This window comes from Rhea pennata, chromosome 5, assembly GCF_028389875.1.
Source record: "Rhea pennata isolate bPtePen1 chromosome 5, bPtePen1.pri, whole genome shotgun sequence".
Taxonomy (NCBI): domain Eukaryota; kingdom Metazoa; phylum Chordata; class Aves; order Rheiformes; family Rheidae; genus Rhea; species Rhea pennata.
In genome coordinates this window covers 63,192,651-63,219,957 of record NC_084667.1, presented here as the reverse complement: position 1 = coordinate 63,219,957, position 27,307 = coordinate 63,192,651, and the positions used below count along the sequence as shown (strand labels likewise).

Here is a 27,307-nt window from a genome sequence, read left to right as displayed (position 1 = left end):
CCCCTTACATTCTAGGAATACATATGCTGATCGTAAACCTACTTTGGAGGACAAGCTTCTAGAAATGTTCATTTTTGAAGGCTTGCTTAGTGATTTTTTTGAATAATCTCTTCGCTCGCTCGCTTGAAGTGTTAAGGTGCTATGTAACAGAATATTGATTTGTTGCCAGTAGTAGAAAAGAAACTGCAGCTGGATATACTGTTCTCCTTTGCATATTAAAGACAGGCTAGATTATCATTACCACATAACTGAACAGGATGAAGTTAGCTTTTGGAAGGTTATCACAACTGCAGCAGTAGTCAAGCTGTATCTTCATAGCTTTTTACATTTTTTTTCCTGTGCAGATTCCAACTGATTACTCTTCTAGCTCCTTGCTCACCATTGTTCGAGAATTCAGTTTCTTCCGCTATTTCAGACCAGATTGTGATCTGAATTTCTTTTATTCTGCAGGCCCTCAGTTATTCCCTGTCTGCTGTATGCAGACTTACCAACCTGACCACTGTCAAACTATTAGGATTCAGGTTGCATTTTGCTAATACACTTGCAAATGAATAAGCCATTACACTTTGTTCTTATATGTAGCACAGTTATATTATTCTATTTCCTCTGCCTTTATTCTCTACATCTGTAATTATTTTATAACCTTGACTTTGAAAAAAAATCACAAATGAGTTACTTCTGTCTTTCTCACCAACTCACTCCGGTTAGCTGATTTTGTTAAAAGCTAAATGGGTTTATGTATTTTTAAGCCAGCACTTACAATATTCCTTGAACTAAAAAAGTCATAATTAAATAGATGTGCATCTCCCACACTGTCAATTTTAAGTCCACTGTCCAGTGACTTGATTTCAGGTGTAATATACAGTATAAGTTAAGGTAGCTTGGAATTTAAGGTGTACACTTTCTACCCCACCATCCTCCCATGGTAGGAAGGTAGGCTTGGGCTGTATGTTGGTGTTGAAAAGCTTTTGTGTAAAACTAAATCAGTTTATTATCAGTTTCTATGTCAGTTGTGTCTGTGTGCACACATCAAACCTTCCCCCAGTGATAATGAATTACATCAAAGAATCACAGATTGAGGCCAGAAAGGACAATTAAAACCTTACTTATAGCACTGGTGACCATCTCCAGACTAAAGAATTTGCTTTGAATGGATTTTTCTATTAGGTTTCTATTAAAGTGATAGAAATAAAAAATTCTGATTATTACAAGTTCTTAAATTGCATATTTAATATAGTCTTGTATTATTTAAAGTAACTGAACAATTAAACAGCAGAAGAATGGTAGCTAAACAATACAGAAATATAGGCTGTTTCACTAGTATCTATTGGCAAGCTTTTTCTCATTGCTGAATGTTACATTGCTAAATTGTTACACCGCTGAATGAATCATTTCCTTTGAATAGTGCTCTTACCTCTAGGAATCATGAGTATTCTACTGGTATGAATTGGTCTATAGCTGAATATGTCTGAGGTCAACCATTTGTTCCCCTATCATCTTTGATCAGCTGCTACTGATCAGAACACAAAGTTTTTTTAGCTGTCACTACATGATTCAGATTTTTGAACTGTAATAGGCTAATATGAAAATGAATATTTTACAGCCTAAGAGTGCTTTGCAGAAAAGCCAGTATTTTCATAGGAATTTAAATGAGTTGGGTATCCAGGCTGCACTAAAAACAGCATTAGCTATCAGGCACTTGTCTCCCTGGAAAGCTCCATTCTGGAAGAAAACTGTGATTTTGATCCAAATTCTAGAAATGGATTTTTATTCTCCTTCTGCTTCCCTGTTTACCTTGAGCGAGGCTTGCCAAGTTACCAAAAAGTTAGTTTGCTACTGGATTTATACAATATGGGTAGATTTTGTGAATAATAGCAGTATTCTCTCATGAAAAAGTGGTATATTTTAATGGAATTCTTTTTGGAACCAAGTACAATGTATTGCAATTGATATTTCTCTTGAAACATTTGACATATTTGTGATTGTATTTCTTTTTGATTGTGTAACAGTATAAAATTCAATAAAGAGAGGGTTTGTTTCTAATTTGGGACATCTCTGATCTTTCTGTTCAGTAGTTACCCCAGCTCTAAAAACATGAAAATAGTAAATAACAAAAACACTTTTGTAAGTGAACTAAATAATGCTATGCTGCATAACTAAAACTCTGTGCACAGCTAAGGCCTGACTTACCTGCCATCATAGAGTCAACAGAAACTTTGACACAAGATATGCATACAGTCTACCTTCTAAGAGCATTTATAAATTCTACCTTGTATTTACAGCCAAACCCTGTTCACCTTAGTCACAGTGGTTTTCCTACCTAAATTAAGTATACTGCATCCATGATCAGAAGAGGTTTAGCACTATAACTTACCAGGTCAAACACTAGCTTTCCACAAGACAGACAAAGCAGCTCCTAAAGCGTGAAGAGATCAACAGGGATGGTGCCCAAGGGACAAAGAAGTTTCAAAAAAAAAACTTCCTTGTGTAATCAAGTCACAAACACCCTTAGTAACAAAATAGAAAGTATTTCAAGTCCGACATGACTTCTCCAATTGATTTCAGTTGCTCTCAGTACATGCAAATAACTTGACAAGAACTTGGAAATCTGTCTAATTAAATCAATACCATTTTCAATTCAACAGATTAAAAGTCTAGTGCACTATTTTTTTGTTGTTGTTGTTGAGAAGTTCAAAAGCAGAAGGTATGTATGAGTGCTGACACTGGAGAGTATAATACTTAATATTAATGATACATTTGTACTAATGGAAATTTGAATATGCTGTTTAATCAAATATTCCCAGAATTTACTTTTTCAGAGATTTACCATTCAATGCTGCTATTGTTTAAGTCCTATCACAATTTTCTTAAAGTTTTCATTTTGAAATGGTGTTCTACTAATACAATTAAATTAGGTATCACAAAACAGAAGAGAGTTGTCTTGTACCACGTGCACCTAGATAAACTCTCATTATTTATAGCTATTTGTATATGCACAGAATAAATGAGTTGCAACATACACAGTAGGAATTAACAGGAAAAATGACTTCATCCTTTTGTTTGAGTTGAATAAGAATACAAACAAGTTAGAGTAACCACCATATTCTTCCTTACATTACTTACAAACTAAAAAAAAAAAAAAAGTAAGACAGTCTATTAACAATTACAGTTTACTAATGAAAAATCTGATGGAGTATGGGATGAAAATACAATTTATCAAGAAAAGTAAGTGGTATATTGGTTAGCTCAAATATGAACACTGTATTTCATACTGTACACAACAGAAGGGGAGTGCTGCAGGAGGGCCCCCCCTTTTTTTTTCTTTTCTTTTCTTTCTTTGCATCTTCATTCTTTACATTGTAGCCAAACTTTCTGCAAGGAAAGACTATCACGTGTTAATAGATAGGCACAGCAGCCCTATTCTTGCTACAAAGATTCATCTTGCACGGTGAAAGGCTTATGACATTCCGCCCCATCTACTTGGGGAAAAAAAAAATCCAGTCCAGCTTTTCTTGAAACAGCCTCTCCAAGAAGTCACTACACTCACTGCACACTTAAAACACAAGATTTAGAAAACACACTCAAGCTTCTCAAATTATGCATCACTCAAGCACCAAATTACTTAAAATTAAGAGTTAGCTCCTATGACTAAGTAAAGCTGGGCATGGTTTCTAGGTAAAGATGAACACACTCCAGATGTGTCAATTATTAACTAACTTGTGCTTTGAATCCTTAAGTCCATTAGGGATGAGAAAGCAGGGAAAAGTACATTGTAAGTGTTTTCCCAACAATGTTGCCGTTCTGTTTCAAAATTAGTGCAATCTATTGAAGACAGGGTCACACTCTGGATGAATGCGGTCACAGTCCGATGTCTCTACACATCCATTCAAATGAGAGACAAGAATGTTTTTTTAGAGAAAAAAAAAAAATCTACAGCTCAGCAGGTGCTTAAGGTCTTAGCAGCCGCTAAAACCCGTCCACTTCACGTGTAATAGCCGTGCTAATGCCTCTGTCCTGTAATCAGTGAAAGCGGCACTCAGTGGTGCGTGCAGGCAAGAGCTGTTTAGCTGACACGGCCGTTCGTCTCCTCCTCATCTGCAAAGGCAACTAACGGTTGCGGTTCTAGCAACCTTTCTGGAAACAGATTCTGAAAGATGTTTTTGCGCCTGACGCGTTGTGGGAGTTAATACCCTTGTAGCAGCTGATAGTCCGAGCGCCTAGCGCGGAGGAGCGAGCTGCGAGCCGCCTCGCTGTCGCCAACGGCGCGCCGGCTGGAGGCCGCCACGACACCAGACCCAGCGGCACGTAACGCTCACCGCGCAGCGCGGTACGCGCTTATCTAAGACAGCAGCTGAGGCGGACTCTCCGCCTCGCGAGAAAGCCCTGCCGTCCCGCACACCCGCTCGCTTTGCGGTCATCGCACAACGCATCGGTCCCTCCGTACTAGCTACCTGGTGCTTTCTCCACGCGTGTTTCCCCAACACCACCACCACCTCTCCCCGCTCCGCAGCGCGGCGCGCTGAGGCGACACCCGGGCGCGCTCCCGCCGCGCCGGGAGAGCGGGCCGCGGCCCTGGCCCCGCTCCGCGGGACCGCGCCGCCCGCGGGGCGGCTGCGTGTACTTACCGGGCGCGGGGGCTCCCCGACGGGCAGGACGTCCCGCGGCTGCCGCTGCCTCTGGCCGGCGCGGCGAAGGAGCGCGGCGAAGGAGCGCTCCGCGGGCGGCGCGGCCGCGCCCCCCCGCGCTACGTGCGGCCGTGCATGCGGGGCAGGGGCGGCTCCGCAGCCTCCCGGGGGCGCAGGGGCAAAGCCGCCGCGCCCGCGCCGCGGGGCCGGCGCCAGAGCGCCCGCGGGCGCGGCCACAGCCGGTTCCTGTCACCGCCGCGCCGCCCCCCAGCCCCACGGAGCCGCCCCTCCCCCCACCCCCACCGCCGCAGCCGTTAACGGCCCGGGCCGGCGGAGCGCGCAGGCGCCGCGGTGGGCGGGGCTGGGGGGCGCTGCGCATGCGCAGCTGCGGGCGGCGCGGCGCGGCGCGGGGCGGCGCTCGATGGCGGCTGCGGCGGGACGTGGCCGGTGCGCGGTGCCCGGGCTGCAGGCGGACTGCGAGGCGCTGCTCGGCGCCTTCCAGGAGGCCGACACCGTCCGCTTCGAGCGCTTCGCCGAGCTGTGGCGGGAGCGCCGCTTCTACGCCATCTTCTAGTGAGTGAGCGGCTGCGGCCGCGCCGCCCTGCCCTGCCCTGCCCTGCCCTGCCATGCCCGCGGCCGCCTCCCCGGCCCCGGCCCCGGCCCCGGCCCCGGCCCCGGCGGGCCCGAGCGGCCGTTACTTCGCCCTCCCCAAGAAACATGTGCAATACTGCCCGAAAGCCCAAGGCCTGGCCACCTTTGCAGTCTTGCACGAACCAGAAACTTGGACAAATACGTTCTAAAATACCTGATGTTTATAATATTTATTTCCATGCTACAGTTTTTCTAAAACCCTAACGCATTTTATTGCTCCTGGCTTTAACATACTACATTTGTGTTTCCTTTAGTGGTAGAATAAGAGCTTTGGAGAGGAATAAGTTCACGAAGAAGGCTTTAGAACTGGTGCAGCAGTACTTCTTGCCTCCTTACACTTTCCAGATTCGCGTTGGTGCTCTGTATCTTTTGTATGGACTCTATTCTACACAGCTTTGCCAGCCAAAGCAAAAGGTAAATGTTCTGGAGGGTTTTTTCCCTCAAGAAATACTAGATATGTGGTATACTTTTAACTACTTTGTCATCAAAAATTGATACCGTTTCCTCTCTTCTTGCTTTCTTAAAATAAAACTATTTTGAACAAAACAGTCCATTATAAAAGCTAACTTTGCAAACACCTTTGGATCTGAGAACTTACATGATGACTAAGGTATTGTTTATACCCCTCCCGCCGAATTTAACTGTGGTACGCTCAGAAGTCTTGCCAAATGTGAAGCTCTTCAGTGTTCAAAAGTGAAAAAGACTTTAGCTTTGAAAATGGGAACTGGGAATGTGCTCATCAGCTGTGAGGAAACCTCTGCTGCAGCCCCCGTTACTCTTAAGAATTTCAACACATGAAAATTAACTAAATTAGTGCTAGTTCCTATTGATTCCCTAGAAACACATCTTGTGGTGAAGCAAGATTTTTAAATCTTGCTATCTGTGAAAGATGTTGTTATCAGCAGAGCAGGGTTGCACAGGTTTTTGTTAAATAACATGACTGAAAAATGGAGTATAGAGAGAACTGTCGTTAAGTGCATGCTTCTTGCTTGCTGCAGGAAGTCAGGATAAGTTTCAGAAGCATTTGTGTTTGTTAAGCTATGCCCGGTAGAGGAGACCAGAAGAATTTGAAGGATGTGTAATATATCCCCTTGAGAGGGAAGCTTTTGTTCTTTTTTGTGCCTCATAGAGACTGAAAGAGAAGTTGTTTTCCTAAGTAGGCTTGAAATACGTGCTTTGTATAACAATATATAATTCTTCTCTTGCAGATCAGAATTGCACTCAAGGATTGGCCTGAAGTCCAGAGGTTTCAACAGGACCTGATAGAGTCCCAGCATTATGATGCAGCTTACATCTTTAGGAAACTGCGAGTTGACAGAGCATTCCACTTCACAGCAATGCCAAAGCTAGTGAGTTGTTACACTAATTACTTACCGTAATATCTTCATGTGGTATCTTCAGTTTTTTATTGCTGACAAAGTTCATGGCAAAGTTGATGTGTTTAGTTCATCTTTGACACTATTGAAAAACGCTGCATCTTGCTTTATGTAATTAGGTATTTAAAAACAAAACCTAGAGGATGTTTGAAAGAACCATATTCCTCACTTAATAAAAATACTTGCTGTTGGAAAAAATATTTTTTGAAGTACTACTAAATCTGTGGGAATTTCAAACTCTTGAGTCTGAGTGCTTGATTAAATTATTCACTAAGGAATATAAAAATGTTGATTTTGAAAAGTGCTGACTGAGCACTCAATAATAAAGTTATGTTACTGTCAATGGGATAGGTATATGCCTTCCAGTACCTACTGGCTGCTGGATATGCAGTGAGAATTTTCAAGAGGAGATGCAGCTTTAAATTTACTATTTAAGCTATGAAGTATTTGCTCTCTTGCTTTAGTTAAACTACAGAACTAAGAAGAAGATCCAGGAACATGAATTTAAAGAAGAGTTTAAGGACCCAAGTAACCGAGTAAACAGCCTCATCACTAATGATGTACTGGAGGTGCAGTAACTTTTCAACTACTGATCAATCATTGTGTTTGTCTCTGTTGTCCAAAAGCTAATTGTCTCTAATTGTCCCAGTCGAGTCTTTTTTAAGTCTTTCTTATGGTATTCATATTAGGGTAACAGTCTGTGCCAGCAATTTTACTTAACATCCAGAAACATGGCATTTGTTTTGGAAGATCTGTGGTATTTTTTCGGCACCTAAACGTGCTTGCTCTCTCTAATGTTTTGTAGGCACCTTAATATATTGCCTAAAAGTGAAGGGGAGAAATGATCAACTGTCACTTAAGCAAAGAAAATGGGGGCAGAGGAGGAGGTGGCAGAGACCATGTTTGTGATAAATCTGCAATTTGCAGATGAAGACTGAGTAGTTATGGTAATAAAAGTTAGAGAAGGTGACAACCTTGCAGATAACCAACCTTTATTTCTCCTTTTCAAACATGAGTTTGTTTAGTATATATTACATTTTTTAAAAAAGTAGTATTTCAAGCAGGATACAGCTTTTTGTATTGGTCGTTTTAAGTTGGTTGTAGATCTTTGCTTCCAGGTCTTTTTTCTGCTTGCAAACATAATTCATCAGTACAGATGACTACAGGAAGGTACAAAAATCAATAATCTATTAAATGATGGAGTGAGAAGACTGTAAAATCCCTCCTCCAGAGATAGGAGAATAGACACCAGTATGAGAATGGAATCTCTGTGAGCACTAATCATCAGTGTCACTGAGGCTTCCTTCTTAGGTTAAGTGATGAAGTGTTCTTTCTTTTCCTTTGCTTATTTGGTGGACTGATAGGACAGTGGTAGGTAGCAGTATTACTAGGCCCCTTGAAACTGAACAGTTGATACAATGGGGCTCCATTTGTATCACGTCTTGTTCAGTAGGTTAAACAAACTATTTTTTCTGTTTTTCTTCACTGAGGACTAGTCTTGGTTTGCTACTGTAATTTTTTTTCTGAAAAGGTTTTCCTTTTGTTGCTGTTGTTTTTTAGGAACTGATGAATATTCATGACCACTATCAGAAAATGAAGTGTGTCATCTCAGCTGACAAATCCCAGCCCGACAAAGCCCTAAGCTTGATAAAAGATGATTTTGTAGTTAATCTTAAGGATATAACTTTGGAACATCAGGAATGGCAGCAGAAGAGAATGGTAGGTTATACTGACCATTGTGCTGTAGCAACTTAACACTTTATGTGAACATGTAAGAGCCATCTGATTTAGGTTGATGACATTCAAGTGCACTTTGTAAATCTGAGACTTAAGTAAAAAACTGTAATGCCAAAGACATGGAATACGTAGAACACTAGACAGATGTATGGGAGTGTTTGGTGGATTAGGTATGTGATACTGTCTCTCTGATAACATAAATATGTACTGAAATGTATGCCTGGTAAAAGTGGCTTATGGGCAATATGGGAATGAGTGCATTAAGTGCCTCTGTTATGCTTTCTGTGGGATCAAGCAAAGGCCAAAGTACTGTGGCATAAAAGGCATGTGGTTACTTTATTTGTTTTGCACAGTTTGTGGATTCTTTTAAACTGTCTTGTGTATGATAGAGATTTTTAAAAAATCATCTTTTTTTTCCTAGAAATTATTCTTAAATGCTAAAGAGGATGATGAAATACCAAACAGAAAGGAAGAAGGGACCTCTCTAGCATCAGAAGTAAGAAAAATTACCTAGTTTGCTGTGCTCTACAGACGAAATTTGTTAGTTTCTCGACTTCAGGACTTAATAGTATCAAAGCAAGTTATAGTAATAGTTAGTGGAGTTGGGTTGGGCTTTTTGTTTTTATTTTTATTTTTTAATTGGGTTGTTCTCCATGTTACTATTCACTACTAAAAGGGCTCTTAGATGCTTATAATAAAAAGCTATGGTCCCTTTCAGGTAAGGAGGGGAAGTAGCTGTATCTTCTTGGCCAAACTCCTTTATGGTTCCTCCTGCAGTTTCAACTAAATACAGTATCACTACTTATGTCACAAGATTCTCTAATGTTGTACTGCCTTCTGTTTAAATATCTGCTCATTTCAACCTTGAATTTAAATAAGATGTGAAATTTGAAATTTCAGTTTTTCCTCCTGCACTGATGAAGGCCATCAAAATTATGCTGTCTTCTTTGTCCTTTCTCCCCTGCTCCCTCCTCCCTCCCCCCCCCCCCCAAAAAAAAAAAAGAACTTTAGGCAACTTCTTTAAATGAAGCACCAATTCTGCAGGATTTGTAATAAAATTACAGCTCTAGTAAGATATTGCTCAACTAATTTCCTAATTTGATATTGCCTTTTAAGATTGCTATCATAGAATATGAAAACTTTTTCCAAGAGATTTCTTTGTTTCTTTGCAGGGTTCTGAAAGAGCAAGTGCGTTGGCTAAAATCAAGTATAGATCCTATTCTGCAGTTGCTGAGGTAAGGTATAAGATTAGGATTTTTTTAATTCATAAGTACCAATTCAACATAAACAATGGATCAAAAAAGAATGAATTAAAACTGCACTCGAATTCAACTTTGGAATGCTCTAGTTTCCTGCTGAAAGTGCTGGGAAACCCCCAAAGCTTTTATTTATTTCTTTTTCTGTTAGATTTGTGGAAACAGTGCAGTTAGATATGAATAAGCAGATTTTTGTTTTAAGTCTGGAATTTTTGTTTACAAAGTGTTTTTTTTTTTTTTTAATGTCAGTGCATTTTAAGTGGATGGAATAAAAAATTTAGGAAAATATTTGAAGTATTTGATTGCTTAAATCTCATTGACCTTGAAGCTCAGATACTAGAAGCGATGAAGATGCTTGGGAGTTTGTAGTCCCTTTGCAGTTCTTGAAAACATTGTTTCAATTACTGCTAGTTTAGAAATACTGTTGAATTGTCTTTTCAATAGTGGACCTGTGGTAAATGTTACATCTTTTTAGTTATTAAAATCTCATTTGAATATGCATTGTTAAATGAAACAGCTTTGGAACATAGAGCAGTCCAGCCTTAAAAATGTGGGGTGATGCTGTTCCCTAGGTATCTAAGCAAAATATGGTAATAAAAGAAAGAGGCTTTATGACACAGCAGTTTTGGAAGTATTCTTTCTGGCCGCACATAGTGATGCGCAACAGGAAGATGCAGAATGATGAGAATAGGCAGATGTTTGAAAATAAATGCATATTCATTATCTGAATTTAAACAGTATGCTATAAAACCATACGAGGGCATTGTCCTGTTAGGCTTAAGTGCCCTAACCAGTGAGAATCCCCTCCCCACTACCTAACGTCTGAAGAAGCTGATGCTTTAGTCCTTACTGACTTGTGAACTGGGTGACACACTGTAATATGTGGCTGTAGTTTAGCTTTTTTTTTCGCTTTTGAATTTGTTTGGGTTTCAGGCCTCCAAATCCAGAAGACACCGTCAAGTAAAACTAGAATCTTCTGATTCGGGATCAGATTATGGGAAATCTCAAAGCAGAAGTAAAAAAAACACTAAAAGACAACAGGCAACAAGGAATAGAGATTCTGCAAAAATCCAAGGTATGTCTTCGTTATCTTGTGAATCTGAAGGTACAGCGCAAGTTTGTCTACTGCTTTGCCTCTAAGGCAGCTTAGTTAAATTTTACTGTTCATTCATGGAGGTAGGAGATTAAAGAAACTGTTTGTGACTCCTTTGTCATAATTGAATCTGCCTGTCTGTTTTCCACAGTCTGGCAAGGTAGAGAGAGAGTGCATGCGGTTGACTGTTAATCTGAAATCTCGTATATAATCTTCAGAATTTTTCTTTGGAAAAGCAACCGTTAGCTACTTTGCTAGCTGTATAGCTATGTTTTAATTCTTCACGTTACCATACAAGAAACAGTGGCAATTCAGACGTGCATCGAACTATTTCTCCTGTTGACAGACAGACTGGTTTTCATAAAAGTAGATGCAGGCTGCCAATTTTGTAGTTGATGCATCTTGGTGGAATGCAGAAGGAAACCCAGCTATCTCATGTCTCTTCTGTTTGGGCTCTTGATCCTCAGTTAATATTTTTGAAGAGAAAATAATATGGATGTCTTAATGACAATGCTTTGTAAGACCAGTAGCTGCACTATTACATCAGTTATTCTCTTTACATCTGACGCTAATTACTTATTCTGCCTTTTGTTATTGAAACTTTTAATATTTTGAAGTGAATTGAAACATGTCTGATGTTGACAGTTGATATAATTTCAAAACTCTTCTAATTGTTCTCTTAATACTGCAATTTTTACATCCTAATTGTTCAAACTTTTGATTAGTTTACAGCTAGACTTAAATTTGTCCTTCTGGACAAAAATTTTTATAGTCCTGTAACTCACTGTTTCTGACTCTGTTCTGTAATTTTATTTTCTTTCTCCTGAGAAGTACTTTATCATTTTACCTAGGAATAAAATAAAAGCAATTTTAAGAAGCAAGCTTTTTAAAGCAGATACAAGGTCTTACCTCCAATATTTGGGCCCTTTTTTCTCTTTCTGAAAAGGTACTCTAGAAGAAAACACCTTTTAATTCCTTGTGCTCTGTATAGTTCCAGGTTACTAATATCTATGTAAGAAAAGCACTGGGATGACTCTGTATGCACGCAATGAGAGCCATTGCTTAATGCAGTCAGAAAAAGCCTCTGAAATTCTAACATGGAAATTTGTTGTATGGAAAAAAAGTAGATGATAGGTTTTGTTTTTGTTTCCCCCCCCCCCCCTTTATAAACCTGTCAGCAGGTGAGATGCAAACAATGAAGGAAACTGTTAATAGGCACGTTGGGATGCCTGTAATCACAGAAGAAGATACGGCAGATGAAGAAGGTACAGTTGACATTCTAACAAACTGGATAGTTGTTTTTAATAACTCTCTACTGTTCTGTATGTTTCTGCAGTGAAAATTGATACTTTGGACCATGTTTTGCCAAGGCAAATCTCCATATAGAATTGTGTGACAATTTAAGCTTTGCCCTGCGGCTTTTTTACAAGCACACAAGTGATGGCACAATACGGCAAATGATATGTTTTTGCCATGTAGATTTCGCTATAGTATGTTGAGAGTTAAAATTGATCCAGCTAAAAGGAGGCTTACTCTTCTATAATGTAAATCTGCCTTGAAGAGTTCCCATATATAATATTATGGAAAATTACTTTCAGTTACTCTCCTTACAGAAGATGCTGGTTGATCGTAGCTCTGAAATGTTTGTAACCTGCGTTCGAGTCATAGTAGCCCTTGCTGCCTTTACTTCTGTGGGAATGAGGGGACATAGAATTTTTCCCTCTAGCGTTAGGTAGCTGGGCAAAGTGTCCAGGATGAAGTTCCGAACTAGTATATAGCTAGAAATAGCTTCCTTATCTATGTCAGAAGTTGTCTGACATAGTTGTAGAATTCTGGGAATTAGAGCAGAAGTGATGACTTTGCTATCACTCATGTTACTGAAAAGAATGTAATTTTTGTTTGGAAGTAGTTGCAAGCAGGCTTCTTAAAGCTGATGAGGAGTTACTCTATTGAAGCCACCAATGTGTTTAGTAGAAATTGAGATGTTAGAAATGAGCTCGAACTGATCTACAGGTCAGAAGCTGTAGTGTGGGGTTTTGTTTTGTTTTTTCACCCTTTCAGCATTTCTTGAGGAGAATATATACTGAGACCAGAACACCATGGAACAGACACTGTCCAGAGAACGTTACACCTTTTTTGTCTTGAGATACTTCATGCAGCAGTGGTCTGGGTAGAGGCTGGGGCTCTGCTTTGCAGCTGTGTCTCCTTTTATACTAGTAGCATTCCTTGGACAGGAGCTGGCCAGCTAAAGGTGTGATGTCCCCTGGCAATTCCTAGCTAGTCTAAGACTGATGAGTCTTGCTTATATAGTGGAAAGCAGACTTGATAGACCAAAGAGACTGGTTTTTAGGTTAAAATAATAGTATTTTATTAGGTACCTGAAGGAGGTGAAAGGGTTAAGTACGACTTCTAGAAAAGCTTTAATGCCATAGATGTATGAGGAATATATCTTTCGAAACTGTCCTTTATATCCCAAAGTGTGTGTGAAAGAAGGATGCTTCATGTAAAGTAGCATGATAAGAACTATTAAAATAGCTTTATAGTGAGGTAGCACGTTCTTTTCAAAAGCACAAGGGCCTCTTGTAGTACTGAAATGAGATTACATCCTCTGATCACCTTAGTCAATTGTAGACAGTTTGAATGCGTTTGAGTTTTAGATGGTCAGGTTGAAAGCATAGTAGTGCGTTTAATACTGTACTTGAACTGCTTCCACTTTCTTCAAATTATTGTGGACAAAATCAGTTTCTCTGTAAATCAGGGACGTTCTCCATTTCACTGAATAACTACCCTAACAAATTCTGAAGCATTCAGAATACTCATAGGCCATGTCTTTGGATATCGAGTGTTTGAGTATTCCACGTGTGAAATTCACAGTGAAATCTTGAAGGAGTTCATGGGAAGCAGAAAGGTGCTTATTTGAATAAGCTTTGAACTGCAGTATTTTTTCATCAATGGTATTTTCATTGATATTTTGAATTAATATATGTGCTATAAAATCTGGAAAGATTTTTTTCATATTAAAAGTGGTGGGGAGAGGGATTAAAAGGTGTTCTCAAGAGCTCTCCTAATTCATTTCCTTTACTGAGTAGAATTAATTCTATTTTAATCATTCCTATTTGGCAAAATGAATTGAAAAGCTTACCAGAAAAATCTCTTTACTTCCTTTCAGAAGTACCTCTCCCCAGGAAGAAAAAAAGACATTAGAGGATCCAGTTGGAGAAGGACTAATGTGATTTCAGTGAGAAAATACAAATGCCAGAAACAACAAAGTGCTTGTTTTGGATGCCTTTGAATGTGTGTGCAAGAAATGGCTGGGACCAGAACTACAGGTGACACTGGAATACTGATAGTGACTGGTATATCATAGCTGTCTAGTGGTAAAAGCACGCAGTGCTTCTTGTGGGAGACAAAGTTGTTACGGTCCTGATAGAGATGGAAGGAGTCAGAAGATGGTTGCTCCTTTTACTGAGCTTGTACAATATGAGTAATCATTTAGAACACAGGTTGACTTACAATGATACTCTTAACAAAGGCTGGTAAAATAACTGTTCACAAAAATTTACTGATTTAAAACATGTTTGGAATCTTCTATATCTGCACATAAAATTATGGTTACCAACTGTTTAAGACTAGTGCGATAAATTCTTTCAGAGTTTGTGTGCTCCCTTTCATGATGTGCAACTTCAGCAGTATCTATCATTCTTAGATCTCACAGGTGTGGAAAATGAAGATCAGACTTCATGATAAGCCTTTTTATTGTACTCTGTCCAGTGGGTCTGATATCACTGTATATTTGAATGAACAAGTATAACATGTTTAATTCTGCAGATGACACCAAGCTGTTTGAAAGTAAGACTAGAAATCAGTGACCTTTGCAAGATTGCAAAGGTGGTGTGGGAGAACTGGGTGTGTAAACAAACATATGAAGATCAGTACTGAGAACTTCACAGATACAGGATGGGGAAATGATTGCTAGACAACAGTACCACAGAAGAAGCAAACAGATGGAGAATCATAAACTGGAGTATTTTCTCTAAACAATACCAAGCATTGGAATGAGGCATTGTCATTCCGCACTGTAAGGCTGTAAACTTAAATAGTTTCTTCTAACCCTGATAATTCAAGTATGTTGACAGTTATCGTCCTCAGTATTTCTCTAGTTGATCAGAGTTGTCAAAAGTATGACCTATCAAGAAAGGCCAAAGGAACAGATGTGTCCTTATCTAGAAGAAGTACAAAATGGAAACATGAAAGGCTTTGAATATAAAAGGGGCTTAAATTGAGTGAATTAGTTCAGTAGTATGACTATCAAGAAAGAATAAAATAATTGAAGTGCTGTTATCTAGAAGATGTACCAAGTTGAAATATATAAAGGGCTTTGAATAGAAAAGGGGCCTGGAGTGAGTAGATTTCCTTGGATAGGATGAGGAGGAATATACTTAAATGACAAACAGAATTATGTTAGACATTGGAAAAACCTAATAACTAAGTACTAGTGCTACACTGAGTCTTGTTTATGGGCAAAGAGGAAACAGACCTTACTATAAAGCCAGAAATAATGGAAGTCTTAACAGTCTAATCCAAGAGTCATTATTAGACCAGATCTAATTGTCATAGAAAAAGAAAGACTACCTCTATACAGAAGAAAATCTCAGTAGTACTAATGATGCGGTTAACTATGAAGTATCTGTATGGTAATTTTTCTACATCTTTTTGCTGGTGTAGCGTTTACCCTTCCACTGGACTCTTCCAGGTCCTAAGACTGTTGAGCTCAGTCTGGGGTGAGGGCAGTTGGGGGTGTATGGGAGTTACGGTGAATCATCAGCACTTGGATTCCTGTGCTGAGAGGAATATGACATTGATGGCTGCTACTTTTGTCTTTTTCATTTCATAAATAAAGTAGATAAGAGAAGTTTCAGCTGAAACTTCTCTAAGATGGATGTATGACTGACTGAAGAATCCTATTCATAGGAGAGTAATCACTATTTCTTGGCAAAGCTAAAAGATACTCCTGAGTGGAGGCTTGAATGAGTGCTATGCAGTGTTCGCAAGTACAATGCAGGTGATGAAAAGCAAAATACAGGTACAACACAGATGACATCAATTTAGGAGCAGTTTGCACAGAAGATGTTTTCAGTGTCATTTTTATTCTCATAATTGGAGAAATCAATGTGGTCTGACTGAGTACAGGCAAGTACAAAAGGCTGCACTTGGAAAGGACAGATACCAGCTAGGGAATGCTTGACTAAGCAGCTGTTTTGCAGATAAGGATCCTGGAAGAAGGAAAAAAAAAACAAAAAAAAACTTTATTTTGTGAAGATGGGTAGGTCTAGTAACTAACACAAGAATCACTTTCACTGTATGATTTCAAGACAAGGTTTAGAAAAATAGTCGTGGTTTTCTGTTGGAGACAGTGCTGCTGCCTTGGAAAAAAGACATGGACTAGAGCACACCTGGGGGTTCCTTCTAGTCCTGTACTTAAATGCATCACATAACAGTACTCTATACAGACAATTTATGTTCTCTCGTCACACATACATAGTAATGATGTTCTCCAAATGATGCAGCTCTTCTCTGACTTTTCTGGTAAGTTTCATTTTCAAATTCATCCTACTTCTGGAATTCTGTTCACGTTTTACAAAGCTTGCTGCTGTCTGTCAGTCTGTTCAGTTCTCTGCAGAGTTTTGTGGAACTCGCATGAGCTGCCAGCATAGATGAAGCATCAACGTTCACTGCAAAAAATCTTCTCCTTGGCCAAATTAAGCGTTTGCTGCTGCGGTCTACAAATGATATGGGTGATTCATAGGTCATTGCACCATAAGTGGGAAATTTTGGGATACAAGAACAATGTAATAAGGGTTCTGTTTGAAGGGAGGAAAAAAGGTAAGCAACCAAATAAGCTTTTTTTAAGGGTTATTTTTGACTGATCTTCTAAATTTTATATGCTGTTTCTTCCTTTGAGCCTCCGAAAAAACAGACCTGTAGATAGATAATTGCAATGTCTAACATATGCAGGCTGCTTTGTTTTCTTGCTATTTCAGAATTCTTTGGTTAAATAACAGTTCAGAGCTTTGCATCACTACTGTAGTGCACTTCAGCTGGAGGCTTGCAGCAACCTGTTGTGCAAGTGGGAAATGTTTTTCAGCAGCTTGCTTCTGCAGTAGAGTAGTGGTGGGAAGAGTGGCAGTTTCTATGCTTGTTACTGGTAATAAGATACCCTTCTGATTGCAATGTGGTGGAGATGGACAGTCTAGATAGCTTGAGTGTTGCTCTTGGGCCAGGGCAGCCACGGGCTCCTGAACCTGTCTGGTTCTCAGGTACTTTGCTGCTCTGACTGTTCTGCTAGCTGCTACCTTGTGATGGATAGTACGTAGCTTGGGGCAAGTGATGAGGCCGCTGCACTCAGTTTTTCCAGCTTGCACTCTGTACATTGGCAGCTGAGCTACTGCTAAGCCAGGAGCTGAATCACTGCGGTGTGTATTGCTGTCTTTGGAGGTGAAACCATCACAGAAGTCAGCTGCTGGTTTGTGAAAAGCTTTGTTCCCCTTGCTCTGGGGCTGGAGGGAGCAGTTCTGGGAAGCGATCACACTGCCACTTTGGGTGTGGATGTTAATTACAGGTAACTAACACTAGTGTGGATGCATCTGTGCTTGAATGGTCCCCCTAAAGGGATCTGGCTTCCTCACCCCACTTTCAGCTTTGGTTTTGTATTTAGGCACCAGGTGAGACCTGTTACCTGAGTGCTTCCCTCCTGCAGCTGTACAGCCCTACATCTGAGCGTGGGGTTTTGTAACAGCTTTGCAAGCTACGAGGGGGTAGGGAAGGGCGCTAGAACTCTGTCCTCTTAGACATGCACAAAGCAAACGTGTTTTGCAACAGCCTGAACTTTATGACAGCCCCCAAGCTGCTTCCCCTTTAGTCACAGAAATGCAAACCTGGATACGGAAAATTATCCGAGATGGAGGGGCTAACTGGTATGTACGGAAGCGGTTTGCGCTCGTGATGGAAAGCGAGGTAGCCCTGACTCTTCAGCCTCAGGCGCGGGTGAGCAGAGCCGCCGGCGGGCTGCGGTTTGGCCCGGAGAGCCGCGCTGAGGAGCTCCGTCCAAGCGCCGTGGGGCTGGCCGCAGTAAGACCGTGCTCGTTGGGTCAAGAAAGCCCTGAGGGACTCGGGAGTGAAAAGAGAGCGGTTTATTTATGAAACCGGCCCGAAACTGTGGAGGGCCTCCAGGGAGGACGGGACGGAGCCCGCGGCCCTGCCAAGCCGCGGCGGGGGGCTGAGCCCCCTCCACGCCGCCGCCCCGGCGCGGGTCGGGGGCCGAGGCCGCGCTGCCGGCGCCGGGGGGCAGCAGCGGGGGGGCCGGGCGCGGGGAGGCGCCGTGCGGGCCAGCGCGCCCGCTCCCCTCCTTCCCCTGCGCGGCGGCCGCGCCGCCTGCCCGCCTCGCTGCGGGCGCCCCGCGGGGCGCCGCCGCCGCCGCCATCGTGCGGGCCGGGAGCGCGGGCGCCGCCATGGCCGCGGCCTCGGACAGTAAGTGCGGGCGGGGGGGGCCCGGCCCGGCCCGGCCCGGCACCTGCTCGCGGCCCGGCTGCGCGGCGGGCGCTGGGCCCCGCTCCCCGCCCTGGGGGGAGGCCGGGCTCGGGGCGCGGGGGGCCGCTTGGGGGGCGGGCGGCAGCGGGGCGCCTCGGCCCTCCCCGCCCGGCGGCGCCGGGCTGGCGGCTCCCGGGCGCCCGGCCGTGGGGCAGGGCCCCCTGCGCGGCCCTGCCGGGGGGTGGCCCCGCCTCCCTGGTCGGTCCGGTGTGGGGCAGGGCCACCTCTGCAGTCCCGTGTGTGGGGAGACACAGTCCCTGGCTGTGCTGGTTAGGTGTGGGGCGGGTGCTCCCGCGAGGGCCCGTGCATGGGGCAGGCCTGGCTGTGCTGGTTAGGTGTGGGGCGGGTGCTCCCGCGAGGGCCCGTGCATGGGGCAGGCCTGGCTGTGCTGGTTAGGTGTGGGGCGGGTGCTCCCGCGTGGGCCCGTGCATGGGGCAGGCCTGGCTGAGCTGGTTAGGTGTGGGGCGGGTGCTCCCGCGTGGGCCCGTGCATGGGGCAGGCCTGGCTGTGCTGGTTAGGTGTGGGGCGGGTGCTCCCGCGTGGGCCCGTGCGTGGGGCAGGCCTGGCTGAGTTGGTTAGGTGTGGGGCGGGTGCTCCCGCGTGGGCCCGTGCATGGGGCAGGCCTGGCTGTGCTGGTTAGGTGTGGGGCAGGTGCTCCCGCGTGGGCCCGTGCGTGGGGCAGGCCTGGCTGAGTTGGTTAGGTGTGGGGCGGGTGCTCCCGCGTGGGCCCGTGCGTGGGGCAGGCCTGGCTGTGCTGGTTAGGTGTGGGGCGGGTGCTCCCGCGAGGGCCCGTGCATGGGGCAGGCCTGGCTGTGCTGGTTAGGTGTGGGGCAGGTGCTCCCGCGTGGGCCCGTGCATGGGGCAGGCCTGGCTGTGCTGGTTAGGTGTGGGCGGGTGCTCCCGCGTGGGCCCGTGCATGGGGCAGGCCTGGCTGAGCTGGTTAGGTGTGGGGCAGATCCTGTTGCTTGTGGGGCAGGCCCCCTTGCATGGTCCTGCCCGGGCCGGGGAGGAGGTGTCTGCCGGGCACCCAGCCCTGAGCCGGCTCCACTTCGGCAGGTGTCGAGAGCAGCGCGATGAGGGTCACAAAACGCGTCCGGGTGTGTTGGTGTGAAAACAGGGGTGTTTGGGTCCGATCCTCCTCCCCTTGGTGCAGGAGGAGGCCTGGCTGAGGTGTCTGTGCTGTCCTGGGCTCTGCTGATGCGTAACGCGCGTTGTTTGGAGGATCCTGTGCTACGTGCCCCGAATTTTACAGAACACGTTTACCCTGCGTGCGTGTTGCGTAGAGCGCGCCTTCTACAAGGGAAGAGACAGGCGGATGCCCACCTGCTGACACAAATTTTAGGGAGAATAACAGAGTAAGAGATTTTGTTTTTAAGGTACAAACAAAGAACAGATAATATTGTAATTATGAGAAACAACTCTACTTCTCCTCTGCTTCAGAAAGTTCTGCCTGAATGCGAGGGGGATTTTTTCCCTGTGAGAGTGACAGAGCACTGGAACAGGTTGCACAGGGAGGTTGTGGAGTCTCCTTCTCTGGAGATATTCAAGGCCTGCCTGGACGCAACCCTGTCTAACATGCTCTAGGTGACCCTGCTGAGCAGGGAGGTTGAACTAGATGATCTCCAGAGGTCCCTTCCAACCTTACTGATTCTGTGATTCTCACTATGTGTCTGTAAACTTTTCATTTAATGGGACTCGGCTGTTGGACCTTCTGACCACACCACGATGCAAATAATCTTAAAGATACCTTCCCTTTTTTGACTGATTTGATTATGTTGTTGCATAGTGATATGTACTGCCCTAGTTTAAGTCTTGGCTGCAGTAGTGGTACAGCTGTATGGAGGGCAGGTGTTTCTGTCAAGTGATTCAGGTCACAGCACTGATGGGTTGAAACCTGAATTGGTACTGTTGGCTTCTAAATTCAAGATCCTGGTATTTTCTTCCTCGTTTATTGCGCAGACGTCAACACGCATTGAAGATTTCTCGATTGATTGTTCTATACCCTGGGGCCTGATTGGGAGAAAATAATCATGGGAGCCTCTAACAGATGTGGCAGTGATATATATCAGATTGAGTAGTCCAGAGCAAAATTGTAGGCTTGAGCCTAGAAAAGATTAAATTCAGTAGGGATTTTAATTTCTCCCTTTTGTCACTTAATGATACTCGCTTGTGTATGCTCTTCCTTGTTTTCTTTCAAGAGCATGTCCCTAAGGAAGGATGATCTTGGGCAAGACCCAGAATGAAATAACACACAGATCACTCAGTACTTTCGTGGAGCCCTTTGGAGAACTAGAAATTGAGCTGATTTATTCAAAATAGTTGTACAAATTTACCTAGCAAAACCTGTCCTTTCATTAGATACTCGGAGCAGAGATCCAAAGGTAGCAATGGTGTAAGTACGTAATTATCATTGGTTTGTATTTTATAATGTTTCACAAATTATTAAAAAAAATTCGCTAAGTTGGCTGCTCACCATTATTTGTGCTGCACAAATATGAAATGGGTGATTATAAATTCTTTAATTAAAAAGTCCTTCTGACCTAAAAGCCAGTGGAGTTATGGCTTTGTTCCTTAAACCCCACCTCTCCCCCAAATCCTTACAGGAGCAATCATTTGTTTATTGCAGCTCTTTCCCTGATGATAGGATCAGGCTCTTTAGACTCAGTCTTTAGGCTGAGTTAGTCAGTGGGAGAAGTGTTTCCTGTGATTTATTTGTGAAAGTAACAGGTTCTTCCTCTCCCTTATCCAGCATCATGTAACTTCTTGATAATTATCATGCAAAACACTGACTTTGTCTATGTAGTAAGCTGTTTTGTCCTGTGCCTGCTGGTCAAATTTTAGAAGACACCTGATCATTTAAACCTTCTTGTGTGATCTACAGCAAGATGAGGGCTTTAATTATCCCAGAGAAGTCTATTATATTTTTTCATCTCAAATTTAAAATTTATATTTAGCTTGAGGGTTTTGTTTATCTTCCACATAAAGACAGAGGTGTGGCTTTTTCCTCCCTTTACAGTTCTATAGTAAGCCCTAAGAGAAAATGTAATGAAAGGTCATGGAGGCAACACAATATAACCACTAAAATAATATCAGTTGTAAAGGAAATTGCCCATTTCTCTTTCAGTGTTTTTCTTGTGCACACCAGTTCACTTCATTTTCCAACTTTAGAAGGAAAAGGACCTTTAAAAGTTACTAGCACCTCACTTGTCCTTAATTTTGAACTGTTAAAGTAATTACTTTAGAAAGGAGGAGAATTCTAGAGCACACCCTGGGATAATAGAAAAAATAGTCACTGAAATTGTCCACAGATATGTCTTGTACGAAAAGGATGGCAGAAACATAGCTGCCATCTTTCAGTTTGTGTGAAAATGAGAAAGAAACTGCAAGTGGTTTAGTGTCCATTTGGCAGAGACATGATAGAAAACAGGAGTTGGGCATTTCCCGGAGAAGAGGGTGTAAACCTCAGGACCGTGAGTGGAGCCTCAGAACAGGATAACCCTATAAAAGTAGCTTCGGAGCTCCTAAAGCTTTACTGGATGTTTCGGTGAGCTGTGGAATAGCCTTCCTCCCCCTCGCCCCATGTTACATGGTTAAGGAGCAGGGACGGCTAAACTCCCACCACCCCACCCCGTGCTGTCAGCCTCAGCTAGCCTTCTCCCTAGCCTAGCAGGGCTGAGAAGGGTGGTGAGCAAGATTTCATTTCGTAGGCTGTAACTATGCAATCAGACTTGGTGCCTTTGGAGATCTATGTCCTTTCTAAGGAAGGGGAATTGAAGACATTTTTTCTAGTATTTTAACTTAGTCATGTTATTATCCTTTTTTTTCTCTTTTTGTAAGTGCATGAAGATTGAACTAAGATATCAGCAAACAGCAAATTAAAGCAGTTAGTTATGGCACTGTAAATTAGCGCCTCATAAGCATAATCCATACCAGGGATGGGATAAGATCAGTGGACTGGGAACGTTGAAGTGCTCATACCTTGTTGTAAGTGTAGTGAGGCAGCCTAGAGACATTTGTGTTGTCTTAGGGCCTAGTTGCTGAAGCTGTGGTGTGATCAGCCTTTCCCAACCTGCTTGTAGCTGAGCCTTGCTTGAGGAAGTGGCAAACATTTGTGCTTCATTGTATGCTATTCCTTGTAGTTTCTTCCCCATTTGGCTGTCCTAGGGCTGCCATTACCTCTTTCACTGCCAGTCCAGATCTGGCAGAACTTTCCTTTTTATTTCTCCCTCTCTGTTATGTGTCTCAGCTATGGCCTTGTCTTCAGAGCTATTTGCTTAGGACTGTACTACTTTCAAGGCTACCTATGTCCTTTGTGTTCCTATGGTTTGTGTTTAATTTTGATAAGCACACCTATCATTTAATTCCTCAGCTGGCTGAAAATGACTAAATGTTTTGACTGAGAAACTGGGAGTTACTTTCGGAGTAAAAAAGAATCTGAGAAAATCCTAATATTGGAATGAATAAGCCGGTGTACCTTAGATTTGGTAAGATGATGTGTATATATAGTAAAGGCTGTTCAAATGTAGACTGTTATATTGGTTCCAGTGGCAAATCTGATTTGTTCTGTTTAGCTTTATATCCAGCAGGCACCTTAGCAGATGCCAACACTGCTTGTACTTGCATGGAGCAGTGCGGCAACGGCAGAACTAGCTGCTATGGAGAACTTCGGGCTGAGCAGAGTCATTCTAGTAGCTCACGTAGTATCACTTCTATCTTGTATCAGAGCTGATCCTCAGAGAAAGGCAGGACTGCCAGAGTATCTCTCTTCCTCTGTGATTCTGGGCTGCTGGAATAGTTGGTGGTGATGATTTGAGGTGATCAGAAATGTGTTGGAACCATCTGCTCTGATTTTTATTGTTAAATACATCATTTTTTCCTGATGGCTGAAGGATCAGAAGTGAGGGAAGCTTGGTCTCCAGTAGGTTTGGCTTCAACCCAATTTGAACGAGTGCAGCTTGGATGCAGTTCGGATCAGTGCTAATGAGGACAGAAAGCTGTGGATTATCTGAATGCACTTATAATAATCCTCATGGTATTAAATATGTTCTGGACCTTTTTAAATGAAAATCTTCCAAGAGAATACATGGAAAAGAGTAGTTAGAGGGAGATGTGACTGTTCAGAGTAGTCTTTAAATACTAGAAAATATATTAGTTCTCGTGTGACAATTCATTTCATTGTAGCTCAGTTTTGGTTTTCCTGACTTAGGACCCTCTGAGAGGTAGAGAAATTGGTAGTGTTATAGGGATGCTCAAGTTCAGTCCTGCTGGGTCTGTGGTGACAGAGCTTAACACTATTTCACCTCAGCTTCCCTATTCATTGCATAGATGTGTGTGTTGACTCTTTTCCACCCAGAGGCAGTTTTGCTCTTTTAAAGGGCTGTTGGTCATTTAAACTAGCTTTTAATTAAGCAGGCTGTACCTGTGTTTTTGTATCACTTCATGTGCATGCATATCACTTGCAGTAAAGTGGTGGTTACTGCAGTAGCAAGATCCCAAGTAGAGTAACTGAATCTTAAGTGAATTGTTTAAAGATACTCGGAAGGAGATGTCTGTCTGATGTAGTGCCCTAAAGGAAGACGGTCTCGTTCTCATGGCTATTAAGATCTTTGTTAATATGCGTAGAAAATAGACAAGCCTGGTAGATGCTTCTTCAAAAAAAAAAAAAAAAAAAAAAAAAGTGAATAAACTGACAACAACAATTTGGAGTCTGACTGATCAACTTGCTTCATCTCTCTGGATGATCTGAAGACATGGATCTTTAGAGTGTTTTTAGGAATTAGTGTGCCTGAAGCATTGTCTGGGAAGACACGAACCTATTGCAGCTCAGTGTTTCTCAGGCTTTGTGGCAGGGTGATCCCCCAAGTACCATTCTCAATCAGGAGTTCAGGGCATTGTAGCAGAGTGAGCTTCAATCTCCCACAATATGTGGCCTTTTTGGCCTGCCTGGCCAAGCTCTGCAGTGGGCAAGCACTTGTCCGCTCCGCATCATTTGGACTTTGCTGTTGCAGGGTGACAGGTGAAGGCAGTAGCCTGGCATTCAGCTTCTTCATCATTTGGGCAGCCTGTGGTCTGTGTGATCTTGTTGCTGGGTAAACTGTCTTCATTTCCAAGTCATGGGTTGCTCAAAGAGATGGTGTCTGCCTCAAAGAGTTGTTCTACCATTAAGCCAGGATGGCCTGGGTTTCTCACCTTGGATCATGACTTTACGGCCTTCATGAGTCTACTGCCCCAGCTAGCTACCTCCTTTACGTATGCCAGGAGCCACCCCTGCGCCTGTTTGCCTGACATCTTACTGTAAAATGTAATTGTGGAAGTGTGTGCATGTAATTGTGGAAGGCTTTGTTGAGTGATGCCACAATGGCACATAAGAAAAACTTGAAAATAACCAGAACTGTTAGATATTTTGACTTTTATTGTGTTAGGTTTGCTTCATTTTGACATTGTGTTGCTCATGTTCTTGCTAACAACAGACCTGTACATCACATCTGGTTGTGTTGAAAGCATATCTTGAAAAATGTGCTTTTTGGGAAAATATTGATTGCAATTGTATGCTCTTTTCTAAATATTCAAAATGTGGTTAGTTTTATAAAGAGCTTGTATTTGTGCTTACAACGTGTCCCCTTGAGAAAACATTCAAAGAGAATTACTTAAACTTAAAAACGGCTTGCAAAATAAATCGGAAAACATCTTAAATGTATTTCCTTCCTGTTTTGGTAAACATTAAAATGGGGAGGGTGTTCTCCAAGGAAGGTGCCCCTGAGGAGAGTTTGTTTTGGGCATTATTATTCACAAAGACAGGCAATTTTGTGTGCCCTAGGAGGTGCTAGGGAGTGATCCATCTGAAGATGGAGGTGCAGTTGCAGGGGCAGGGGCATGAGGAACTAAACCAGAATCTCTGGGCATGTGAGATGGCTTTCATCTGAGTACCTGGATAACTATCAGGCTGATAATGGCTGTCTCGCTAATTTAGTATGCCTAGCGCACAGTGAAATGGATTCCTTTCAGTGGAGATGGCTAATTAAGGAGGAATTGCTTTGAGCCTGGTGGTGAATCTCTGGTTGCGCAGGAGCCTCCTGCGGGGAGCCCTATGACAGCAAGAGAGCTCCTAGTTTTGCAAAGGTTTGTAAAATTAAGTCCTGTGGTTTTTTTTTTGCTCTGAGCACTAATGCCAGCAATTCCTTGGGGACCTATCTGCAACAGTCTGTAATGTTTATTGCATACAGCTTTCTGGAAGGCTTCTTTTGATTCCTGTTCACACGAAGAACCAATGTTTACCGTCTGGCCTGGTTAATTCCTTTCATGATGTTGCTCAACTGTAGAGATGCTGCCTATGTAAACAGGTGTAGTCGTAATTAGCAGAGGAGGTTATCTAAAAACATGAGGCAACCTTATTTTCAAAAGCAGTGTCTTACATGCCTCAGACAGACTGATGTCATGATCAGTGAGATTAAGTAGTCATTTAGGAGACCTTGTGTTCATTTTCCATTTGTATGATCTATTGCTGATTGCTCTTGTGCGCCGAGAGAGTTTGATCAATTATTCAGCAAAGGCTTGAATCTAATCTGTCAGAGGATGGGAAGACTCTACAAACCGTTTTTCTATGACTTGATCTTTAGGCACACAGACTTTGCACTGACTGTTCCACATGTTTTTTTCGGGAGATGAATTCCCACTCGGAGGATGTAGTTATTAAGTATTTATTTGATATGTATGTACTCAGCCTACTACAGTGACTATAAACAAATTCAGTCAGACATGTCCTAATCAGTCATGGATACTGTGTTAGTTGTGCTATCTTTGGCTTTTTTTTTTTTAGGGGTAAGAAAAATAAATATGGTGTGGAAGGGTTAAATGATGGATAGACATTTGGTTACATTTGGACATTTGGTGTCTAGTATTTACTCAGGATGCCTAGGAACAATAAAGACGATTTTGGCGATGAAAGCATTTACATAATTCTTGTTTTCTCTTAGAAGCTGCTGCAGTTAGAAGTTGCACGTTGACCAGTAAATCTGCTGCCTTGATTTTGGTAACAGCCTTTTGCACTCACGGTGCCTTAGGGCCGATCTGTTTGTGATAAGTGAGACAAACCACCACGTGGCTGTTTGCTTACCAAATACCTGTTACTGCTGTCTGGCAGTGGTTGGACATGTCTTTTGTATTTCTGAAGGGGAAAGGATGTGACCCAAGCCTCTGTGGCTTTCCAATCCCACCTTCCCCCTGGTTCATTGACTGCCCCATCATCTTCACTTGAGGTAGGACCTCTGTCTCTCAGCACTGACATAGGAAGAGAGAGGCTCACTCAAGGGACTGTGTGCAGATAGACGGGCCTTTGTCCTTCAAGTTTCTGTGGCATTTGTCCCTTTGCCTAGGTATCTGCATCTATGAAGGTGATATCTGTTACGGTCACATTAATGCCCTGAGAATCCTTTTGCAGGTCCTGAGAGTGGATATACTTTACTCCTCTTTCTTTCCCTGGCAAGTGCCTACTCATATTTTATCTTTCATAGACAGAATGTTAAAAAAAAATCACACGGATGGAGCATTGCAAAGCTCATGAGATCTCTAACCCTGGGTTGTGCCTCCAGAGCCTGACAGAACTGACAGCTGCATGAAATTGCAGGCACACAACAACGTTCCCAAAGAAAGTGTGCACAGATTGTAATGTCAGTGAATGCAATGGAAAGCAGGTTGCTTCTGAATGGCTGTTCTTAAATTCTTAGGTCTGAAGCCAATGAGTTTTTCGGAAGTTTGACAAAATTTACCACGCAGGCTCTTCATCAGAACATCTAGACAGAATATTGACTTTAAAACCAGTAGTTATTCTGTAGTGTTCTTTGTTTTTATTGAGGTTCAACTTGCCTATTAAAAAACAGAGGGCAGTAGGTCCCTTCTGAAGGCTGAGGATCCACCAACAGCACTACTACTACCAAGAATAATGCTATCTGACCACAGCACTGCTGGTTGCAGCACTTAATTTAA

The 27,307-nt window shown here is 42.8% G+C and overlaps 2 protein-coding genes and 1 long non-coding RNA gene across 7 annotated transcripts in view; 2 read left to right on the top strand and 1 right to left on the bottom strand.

Moving 5' to 3' along the window:
* Nucleotides 1-4,735, bottom strand: part of LOC134141227 (uncharacterized) — a 35,260-nt gene extending 30,525 nt beyond the window's left edge. For both annotated transcript variants that reach the window (XR_009958567.1, XR_009958566.1), the window contains exon 1: nt 4,626-4,735. This is a non-coding gene — a long non-coding RNA (uncharacterized LOC134141227). The remainder of the gene's footprint in view (nt 1-4,625) is intronic.
* A 302-nt stretch (nt 4,736-5,037) lies between these two features.
* SNAPC1 (small nuclear RNA activating complex polypeptide 1) lies at nt 5,038-14,365 on the top strand. 3 transcript variants are annotated; one of them, XM_062577051.1, is made up of 10 exons: nt 5,038-5,198; nt 5,531-5,690; nt 6,485-6,625; nt 7,117-7,221; nt 8,213-8,371; nt 8,811-8,885; nt 9,562-9,624; nt 10,579-10,720; nt 11,920-12,003; nt 13,908-14,365. In XM_062577051.1, exons 1-10 carry the CDS (start codon nt 5,047-5,049, stop codon nt 13,940-13,942), a joined length of 1,116 nt encoding a protein of 371 aa, XP_062433035.1. In that variant the 5' UTR covers nt 5,038-5,046; the 3' UTR covers nt 13,943-14,365. The 3 variants fall into 3 exon arrangements, with proteins under 3 accessions (XP_062433035.1, XP_062433034.1, XP_062433036.1); XM_062577050.1 differs by having other exon boundaries at nt 11,917-12,003; XM_062577052.1 differs by lacking the exon at nt 7,117-7,221 and having other exon boundaries at nt 11,917-12,003.
* Nucleotides 14,366-18,240: 3,875 nt separating this feature from the next.
* The window catches only part of SYT16 (synaptotagmin 16), a 110,394-nt gene continuing 101,327 nt past the window's right edge, over nt 18,241-27,307 (top strand). For both annotated transcript variants that reach the window (XM_062577840.1, XM_062577839.1), the window contains exon 1: nt 18,241-18,265. In XM_062577840.1, coding sequence (XP_062433824.1) covers nt 18,247-18,265 — 19 coding nt within the window. In that variant the 5' untranslated portion in view covers nt 18,241-18,246. The remainder of the gene's footprint in view (nt 18,266-27,307) is intronic.